The following is a 9,897-nucleotide window of genomic DNA, read 5'->3' as shown; positions in this document are numbered from 1 at the left end:
AAGGCCTTTGCACTGAGTTACATCCCCAGCCCTGCCGCCCGCAAACAGTGTCTCCCAGAGCTGCAGTTATAAGCATGTGCCACCATGCCTAATTTTATTTTTTATTTTGAGGCAGAATCTCTATATGTTGCCCAGGCTGGCCTTGACTTTTTGATTCTCCTGCCTCAGCTCCCGAGTATCTGAGATGAGAGGCATGTGCAATTATGTTTCAGGGGTACCCTAAAACATTTTGCATGAGCTTCAAATGGTTACAAAAACAAACAAACAACAACAACAAAAAAAAAAAACAGGAGACATGTGATTGTCCCAGCTGTGGCCTGCATGCTGGGCAGATCTGGGGAAAGTTCTTAAACAGCTTTCCTCCAGCTGACTGCCTAGAAGCCCTGCAGGTGCTGCAGAGGCCTGCTCCAGTGATGGGGCTGTATGCTAGGTCACAAGCATTCTCAAAGCACCTCATGGAAAGTTTTGGGTGGTGCAGTGCAGGCTGGGAAAATCTCAACAGAGTAAGGGGACAGTTGCACATCATCTTGTGTAGCATTGCCAGATATGGTGGTGCATATCTATAATCCCAGCACCAGGGAGGCTGAGGCAGGAGGATCACCACAAGTTTGAGGGCACCCTGTAATACACATTGAGACCCTATCTCAAAAAAAACACAAATAATAATAATAATAAAGCTAGAGCAAAAATGAGGGACATAGGCCTTCTCTCTCATACACCCAGGCATACACCCACCTGGGTCTCGCCCACACCATCCCTCTTCTACATCATCCCATGAGGGTAAAGGAATAAATTATATGTTTCTTCCTTCAGCTTTTCGCATTTTTTTTTCCCCTGCCACTAAACTAAAAAGTAGGAAAAATGATATCTGGTATGTTTTCGTGCCTTAGTATAATCAGCAAGGAAAGTGATGTTACGTAAAAGGGGAAATTGTGAAAAAAATACAATTCAAGCTCAATAAAAGATGGCTCTTTAAAAAAAAACCCAGTAAGACCCTGTTTCTGGGGCTCAGGTCTGGACACATTATCTCTGGAAGTGGCTTCACCTTCTCTGTGGAGCCTGGGCCAGGGGTCTGCCCTGGAGAGGCTTCGAGGAAGTCATCTACACAGGAAGACTGCGGGGCTCTGACTAAGCCAGGGATCTGGTCCAGTCCCCAGGATCTAGCCTGAGCCAGGGGATCCTAGTAAGGTCTAAACTCAGCTAAATGTCCTCAGAGAAACCGAGCCCAAGAACTCACACCGATGTAGCCGCGCCCCTAGTGTCCAGGAGGAGGAACTCGGGCTAGCACCGGGCCTCCGCGGGCAGCCTCCCAGGTGAGTGACCCCACATTCACCAAGTCCTTCGCCCCGGACGAGGAGCTTCCCGTCTTTCTAACACGGTCAAAAGGGGCTGAAATGTCTGACCGTGTGTGGGACTCATGTCCCTAGCATTCATTGTCCTCTTTTTTACCAAGGGAAAAAAAAAAAAAAAAAAACCTTAATTTTTTTTTTTAAAAGCCATCAATACTCGATTTTAACAAACAAAACCTAAGCACAGAGGCAAAAACAAAGAGGGGTCTCCGGGTGCTGCTGGAAATATTTTGAAATCCCCGAGGTCGCATTCACTGTCAGAAAACAAAGTGAAACAACCCTCTGTGCCCCGCCGCGGCCCTCGCCTCCCCGCAGGGCCCGTTCTGGGCACCGGCCCGGGGCCGCCCGGCAGTCCCGCCGTGTGCACCCGCAGCCACTCAGCCCGCTCTCCGCGGCCACCTTCCCCGCCACCTGTGAGCGGCAGCGCCATGACACTGTAAGCGGCTGGGCCGGGAACCAGGAGCAGCCAGTGGTTTTCTCCATGGCAGCTCGGCTGAATCCGTGAAGAGGCTGGCACTCGGGAAGCAGGGTGACAGCGGGGACGTCACCCTACAGGACTGGAGGCGCGAGCAGGAGGCGCGCGGACCAGGCTCCTTCCCCGTCAGCTCCCCTCACGGCCGCCGCGCGAGGAACCTGCCCAGCCCCGGCGCGCCCGGCAGATTCTGGCCTCACAAAGAGCCCGCTGCCGTTTGCACTGGATGCTTTTCAGCATCGCGCGAGGGCCCGGACTCGGGACTGCCCCAGGGAGGGTCCCGTAGTCGGGCGGATCGGCGCCCCCTGGCGTCCCGGAGCCCGGCTCGCGGGGGTGACGCGCGCCTCACGGCCACCTGCGCTCCCTGCGCTCCGCCCTCGTGCCGCCGCGGTTGGTGGCCGGGAGCCGAGGGGCGAGGGCGAGCGAAGCCGAGGCTCCGGAGCGGCAGGAGGGCTTCCTAGGCTTCCTTGGCTTTCCTGGAGCGTTGGCAGCTGCCCCGGGTGGGGGTGGGGACGCTGGCGGACTGGCGAGTCGCCCACTGCGCGGCTGCGGGTCGGGCGCTCCGAGCCCCCCGCGGTCCCGAGCGCCGTGCGCGCCCGCCGGCTGGCAAGGAACGCGGAGACACAGGGACACGGGGACGCGGGGCGAGGGCGGCCCCGGGGCGCCTTCCGTTTTAAGGAGCCGCACTTCTGGGAAGGGACAGGGAACTGTCAATCAGCGAGGGAGGGAACGCACCGGCGCGGGGTGATGTCAGCGGATCAGCTGCTCGATAACAAAGAGGGGGGATTCCGGGAGAAAGTTGCTGCGGCCACGGCGACACCCCAGAGCCACGGAGGCGAGGGGCACGGGGACCAAAGGAGGGGACTCGACCGCTGCGACAGCGCCTGGAGGCCGAGGCATTGAAAGAGCCGCAGGGGGAGGCACTGCGAGCCAGCCCGGCTGCTCCTCCTCTTCCTCCTCCTCCTCCTCCAAACTCGCAGGGCTCGGCCCCAGCGCTCGCTCAGCCGCCGGAGCGCCGGGAGGGACGGGAGGCAGCGCGCGGCCCGCGCCGACCAGGGTCCCCAGCCGCCATGGATAGCGACGACGAGATCGTGGAGGAGGCTGTGGAAGGTACGCGCGTTCCTCCGGGGCCAGGGGCGCGGGAGGAAGGAAGGAGATGCGGGTTGCGCGCCGCGCGGGGTCGAGCCCCAGAGCGCCACTGTCCCCTGCGCCAGGGGCCGCCGACGGGCTCGCGGGAGGACCAGACGGCCACGGCCACGCCGCCGGGAGCGCGCGGCGCGCAGGCCGGAGATGGAGCCCTGGGGACGCGCGGCTGCAGCTCAGTCCCGCCAGGCCGCCGCCTGCAGCCTCCGGAGTCGCGGGCCTGCCCGGCTTCCCGGCCTTTCTGCGGGCGGAGAAGGGGGCGTCCGGGAGCACTGGCCCCCTGGGGGCCGCCTCGGCGGGGCAACCCTCCAGCCCGGGTTTAGCAACCTCGTTCTTCTCTCCAGCCACCAGCCCTCTCCTTGCGCTCGCCGACGGGTCCTGCTGCCACCGTGGCCTCGTCCGAGGCTGTCCCTCGGGCAGAGCGCGAGGGGCTGGACGGGGCACGTGGCAACCGCGACCGCTCTGCCCCAAGAAAATGAAATTGCAGGGCTAGGGACCACGCACGGGTCGGGGACGCGGTGGCCCTGCTCTACGCTGCCGGGGCGAGTCCGCCCCCTGCCCCCTCCCCTGCGGCCTCCGTGCCGAGTGCAGTGCAGGCGCGCAGCGAGCCCGGCCGGAATCGCGGTGACACTCAACTTTGTGAATTCCATGCTGCTGGCAGCGGTGATCTCACCGCCTCGGCGTCCTGTTTCTCCGCCCCTTCTCCCCTGGCGTCCCTCCCCCAGCTGTTCTGGCCACTTTATTTTGCTGAGTTTCTGCACTTCTCCCCCTACTTCTTTTTTTTTTTTTTTTCCTAGTTATGAAAAATGCTGTGGGGACGTTATACAATCTCGTTGTTTGTACCCTGGGATGTTATGATTTTGTAACAGCGAATACTGGCAAATAACTCTGGCGTATTTATTTACTTGATTCTACTCCAGACAGTGCGTCGTGATATTTTGCAATGTTGTGTGGTTATTATTCCAGAATATTTTGAACCGAGCATCGCAGTAAATAATTTTTAGTTGTCGGTTGAACTTGGTTTCCATCTAATTTATATAAACAAGTTCTCACAAACGACAAAGGAAAAATAAAGTGGCAATGCTTTACAAATGCATAAGAATGCGTCGCTAGTGCTCCATTGGGAGGAATCAGTTTTCATGTTTCCATAAACATAACTCCTTCTGCGTGCTCCTGAAGCCTTAAGGCAACGTAAAGCAGAATAAGATTTCTGGCATTCTCTAAAAAGGATCCAATCTAACGTAAACATAAAACTATATTTCTTCATCTAGTTCCAAAGCCAATTAGAAAGTGTGTATTTTAACTTCAGAAGATCTTCACTATGTTTTGAGCTCACAGAGCTGTATCTATAACAAGCAAATTCGGTGTTAGATTTAAGAGGGGCTGAAAATAATGGTAGAGTTGGTCCACAGGGAGCACTTGAATTTAAAAATTACTGATTTTTTGTGCCTCCCTGTTGTGAAAGAAAAAAAAGTGCTCTTCTGAAATTGTTAGACTTTGCTTCCATTCCTCAAAGTTTGCTTTAACTTGCAAAAAAAATTAATACAGCAAAAATTTCATGCAAACCATGGGTTACACACTTGCCAGATTTAAACCACCTTCCCCTGTGAAACAGTTTAGCAGCATAAGGTCCCATTTCCCATGATCCTTGGGCTTTCTGCAGAAAGTGAACTAGAGCTTTAGAAAGCTCTCTGTTGTTTCTGAGATTAGATTAGAAACAGGGACATTTCTTTATATAGTTATATAGGGTGAATATATTTAAATAAGAACTCTTGTGAGCACAAAGGGGCACTATTAATAATTATGCTAGGACAACTGGCTTCAGCCTTGAATATCTTGGGCAGTCTGGGATACACACTCAGTTGTACCTAATCTTATAAAATTAAACTTTTAATTTTTATGTACCTAGTGGTACCAGGGAGAGAACCCAGGGCCTTTCACTGAGCAAAAGCTTTACCCTGAAATGCCCCTTCAGCCCTAGAATAACTTTTCCTCTTTAAGAGTCTTTAGAACCCCGAAGCATGGTGGCACAAGCCTGTAGTCCCAGCAACTTGAGAGGCTGGGCAGGAGGATCCCTTGAACCCAGGAGTCCGGGCCAGCCTGGGTGACATAGCAAAAGACCTTGCCTCAAAAAAGAAAAACCCTTGGAGGCACCTCAGGCTCAGACACACACGGTGCCTAGAGCACATGCGTGCGTGCAGTAAATTGCACCCGTGGGTGTTTCTCTCGTGCTTCTCAGCCTGTTCACCGCTCACGCAGTGGTCTTTGTTTAACATCTAACACACAGTGGTACAAGCCGCTGATGCTCTCTTCCCAAAGAGACACAAGCCTGGATGTGCTGGTGTGTGAGTGCCAGCTAACCCACCTCTCTCCGCAGATGCAGCCTCTCTTCTCAGTGGTTTCATTGTCACAGCCATTATTCTCCTCACTGTAATCCCTCAGCTGCTATTATGTGCAGTTTCTGTGCTACAGAAGTGTTTCAAAGACATTCAGCCTTATGGGGTGGGTACTAATATTAACCTAATCTTCTGCAGAGATGACATATAGAGGAATTCAAAACTAATCCAAAAGCAAGTTATCTCGGAGGGAGACTGGGTGGACATTCAGACCACCCCCCTGCCATGCTAAATTGTGCTATCTTTTTAATTTTTGATGAGTCAGTCAAGTATGAGAAATACTTGGTGACCGAGTTGAGAAGTATTACGTTGGCACCATCCTTTATCATCAGGATCAGAATCAGTGTGATGCTTCACAGGCTGTTTCTGATAGAGTTCAGTGTCTTCCACAAAAAGGCATTTGAGGACAGAGAATTCAACATTCAGCCTCTACAACAGGCTTAGTTTTTTCTTTTTCTTTTTTCTTTTTTTTTTTTTTTTTTTCCTTATTAGAAACTTACATAATCCAGGCGCTCAGGAGGCTGATGCAGGGGGATTACTGCAAGTTTGAGGCCAGGCTGGGCTATACTACAAAGGGAGTTCAAGGCCAGCCTGAACTGCATAGTGAAACCCTGCCTTAAAAAGAAAATGAAAGCCAGGGATGTAGCTCGGTGGCACAAGCGCCTGCCTGGCAAACACAAGGTCCTGAGTTAGATTCCCGGTTAAAAAATAAAAATTTAAAAAAAAAAAAAAAAAAACGGAAGAAATAAAGAAATTTACACTGGGGAAGCTTCAGATTTAAATTCAAATTTAAATCCTTTGAACCTGATAGACTGTGTGTGTTAGCTCTCTGACAGGGCAGAATTGTAAACTCAGGGTAGATGAATTCTAGGGGGGGATGTGGGGACAAGAGAGGGTGTGTCAGGAGGTTAGAGCCTATAGACCTGTGTTTGCTTCTGCTCCTTTGGGGAGGCAGTAAAAAGGCCCTGGGCCACAGAGGGCCTGAAACTCCACCGGAGCCCTTCCTACTGGTCTCTCTTTCTTTTCTTTTCTTTTCTTTTTTTTTTTTTCCTATCTGCCTTTCTTACTTTGAGATAGATTTTCACCATGTCATCCAGGCTGGCTTGGAAGCCTTGGGCTCAAGCAATCTTCCTGCCTCCTGAGAAGCTAGGACTGCAGGTGTCTGTCCCACCTCAACTCACTGTGACTTCTTCTTCTTATTATTATTATCATTTTGGTGGGCTAGAACACTCTAGGACATTACTTTACTTAGACATCTACTAAGTCCATTTGCTCAAAAGTTTGATTTAATCCTAATATTTCATTGCTGATATTTTCACTGTGGCTTTTTAAAAACAGTCTGAGGGGCCAGGCATTGTGGTGCACACCTGTAATCCCAGCACTTGGGAGGCTGAGGCAGGAAGATCACTATGAGTTCAGGACCAGCCTAGGCTGTATAGTGAGTTCAGGGCTATGAACTGCATAGCAAACCTCGGTTTCAGACAAACAAACAGGCAGTCTGAGGTTTGTGGTTTGGTGGAAAGTAATGTTTAGTTTCCAGTGTTATTCTTCAGGGCCTTTGGAAACAGACATATTTACTACTATGTCTGTTTCTTTGCCTATTCACTGATACGTAGATAAATAAAAGTAGTCCCTGATATCAGTTCAAATAAATACATCGTGTCTACATAGATGAGTTGCGTTGTCTGAGAAAAAGTGACATTTACTTGCTGGCTGGGGAAGTGGGTGGGAGGAGAGTGTCCAGAGGAGGCAGCAGAGTTGAGGTAAGAGGAGATTTGGGGGGACAGAGGTGGCGTTTCCAAGCACTCCAGAGAATGCCCTTCAGTTCTGCGGGGCGCAGGCTTCGAGGAGGGCGTCAGACATGGAGGCTGAGAGCCAGAGCCATTGAGGGCCGAGGCAGTCACCTCCACCGTGCAGCCAAACCCCAGTGCAGTGAGGAGGGCAGCCTGGAAGCTTAGAGGACAGAGCACCCCGAAAGGGGAAGTCTCAGAATCCCCAGAACAAGGGGCCAGGACCGAAAGAACAGTTCGGTGTTCCTGTGCTCAAACCTCTCAAAACAGAGCATTCCTACCAACAGCCCCCCAGCCTGCAGTCTATAACCCGACCTACACAGGCTCCGTGCACGGTGGCGGCTGCCCATGTGCACTGCGTAATAAAATCACGACCCTCACCAACTAGAGCCAACCCTTGCAAAGAACTGTCCTTAAAAGTCAGGTGAGCCTGCTGACAACAAGAGTGAATGTAGCACAATTCTCTGCTTGCCTTTTGTCACAACTTTTCAGGGGGCGCGTCCGGACCTGCAAATCCCACAGCTTGAGAAGGGAGAAGGGAGAAGGGGCTCTGGCTTGAGGGAAACACGCACAGGCTCCCAGGTCGCTGGCGAGGAAGCCAGGCAGCGAGCACCAGGTGTCTGATCCCGAGGGAATTTCCTGTCGCACAGAACGCAGGCCTGGCTGGCATCGCCTGGGAGGGAAAAATCTCGCCCAGAAGTAACTCAAGGGGAAAATGTAGCTTTCCATCCACTGGGTAGATACCGATCTTTATGACAAAGTGCAAAAGTAGACTTGTGAAACTGTTGCTTTTTCCTTTTGCTTTCTGTGCAAGCAAATATGTGGTCAGATGCAGCTGCAGGGCGTTGCAAACACAGGCTCCGTTGAAATCCGTCCTGGCGCTGGCCCGTCTGAGGATGGGCCGGGAGGCTGTCGCCTGGCTTGGCGCACTCTGCACGCTGACCTCAATCGGAGCTGGGAGGACTGGTGTTTCTCTTTGAGTTAGGTAACGCTGGCAAGGGGCAGCAATTTGCAACCAGGATATGCTGCTGAAAAAATCTTGGCAGTCCTGAGAGGATTTTCTCAGCCACAAAGTTGTCTTCCATGTCTGCGAGAGACCTGCAAAATCCTGTCCTTTCCAGGGTCCTCCTCCTACTCCCAGCAATAAAGCAAGGCCGCTCGCCCTCCTCTAGAGGGAAAGCAGAAGGATTTAGGGGAGGGGCTGGCAGCAGACATCCGCGCATGCGCGCTTCACCTCGCCTGGCCCTGGGGACTTCCTCTGTAAAATGGAAATTTGGGAGACTATTATGAGATTTAAACTTGATAACAGGAAAGCACTTCACCCAGAGCCACGATTTTTTTCTTTTCTTCTGGGTATCAATATGCCTCTCCATTAAATTGCCTGTTTCTGCTGGGCTGAGTGGTGCATGCCTGTAAATCTCAGCACTGGAGAGGCTGAGGCAGGAGGACCACTTTGAGTTCAAGGCCAGCCTGGCCTACATAAAGAGACCCTGTCTCGAAAAACAAAAGAAAACAACAGTAACAAGGAAAAAAAATTCCAAAATTAAAAAATAATTAAATCGCCTATTACTACTGTGATACAGTATCCTGTGACCTTATTGTCCAAATGGCATTTGAATAAGCGTTCTGTGGGAAAGAGATGAGGGGCAAAGCGATCTCCTCTCTTCCCACCGTTGGTTTCTTTGTGGTGACCAGTTTGGGTATGGCCCGGTCTTTTAGATGTAAACTTCTGTTTGGAAAACTACTCTGGACTATCAAGTATACAGAGTGGAAATCCTGAATGATCAAAACCCCAATTTCTCGTTCATTTAATTGAGCACATCCTAAGGACCCAGAGACAGCAAAACAAAGCCATGGTCTAATGGAACTTACAGCTCTCACAGGCAGCCTGACAAGCTCAAGAGTGGCAGGCAGGGGCTGGGGCTTCGGCCTGGCCCAGGCGGAGCACCGCCTTACCTGTGTAAGGTCGTGGGTTTCATCCCCAGCGCGGCGGGAGGGGGAGGCTTTCCGTGTGAAGGGAATCGTTAGTACTGCAAACATGTACTAGGAAAAAATGTAAAATTTTTTAAATGTCAGGAAAAGGCCACATCAACTTTGCCAGCTGCATGCTGGGCAGGCTGTCTCCCCCTGAAAGAAAAACAAGCAAAAAAAAAAAAAAAAAAAAAAAAAGGAGGGGGAGGAAAAACAAAAAAAAGGCATTGAAACAGGTAGCCCTCATGGAACAGAAGGTTGAGATTTTTGTCGCGCCCTCAGTTGGAATCACCGCGAGCTTTCAGCATGTTATTTACACCTCACCGGTTCTCTAATATGAATCTCCGCTCTACGGTCCCTTCTCTGATTTATTCAGAAACAGGACAGGGTGGAGATGGAGTGAATTTACATTGCAACTTTTTTTCCTTTCGTGTGTATGGTTACCATAATGTTTCTCTTGGTATAAAATGAAACAAAATCTATCACTACAAAAAAAGAAATAAAATCTATTAACATTAAGTTTTTAAAGTTTGAAATCATGAGCTGTTTTTTATGAGGAAAGCATTTTCAATGACTTAATGTATACTCTTCTATGAGGCTAACCTGATTGTTCTGATATTTGTACTTACATCAAAAGTAGGACGCTAAATCTATAGGAATGTTAGTGGCTAAATTTAATTTGATCCCAATAACATTTCGTAAAAGAAAGCTTTTAGCTATACATGGCATGGCTTCTTTTTCAAGGAGAAAATGTCACCAGTAGATATTTGGTAAAT

The 9,897-nt window shown here is 50.8% G+C and overlaps 1 protein-coding gene across 1 annotated transcript in view; it reads left to right on the top strand.

Annotated features, from left to right (window-relative positions):
* Positions 1–2,568: 2,568 nt before the first annotated feature.
* Positions 2,569–9,897, top strand: part of Setd7 (SET domain containing 7, histone lysine methyltransferase) — a 39,626-nt gene continuing 32,297 nt past the window's right edge. The window contains exon 1 of the mRNA XM_003476812.4: positions 2,569–2,931. Coding sequence (XP_003476860.1) covers positions 2,892–2,931 — 40 coding nt within the window. The 5' untranslated portion in view covers positions 2,569–2,891. The remainder of the gene's footprint in view (positions 2,932–9,897) is intronic.

The sequence above is a fragment of the Cavia porcellus genome, unplaced genomic scaffold, assembly GCF_034190915.1.
Source record: "Cavia porcellus strain 051 isolate PalLab524CR breed Dunkin Hartley unplaced genomic scaffold, mCavPor4.1 scaffold_14, whole genome shotgun sequence".
NCBI lineage: Eukaryota > Metazoa > Chordata > Mammalia > Rodentia > Caviidae > Cavia > Cavia porcellus.
The sequence above is the reverse complement of the archived record's forward strand: the minus strand, read 5'-3'. Positions and strand labels throughout refer to the sequence as shown.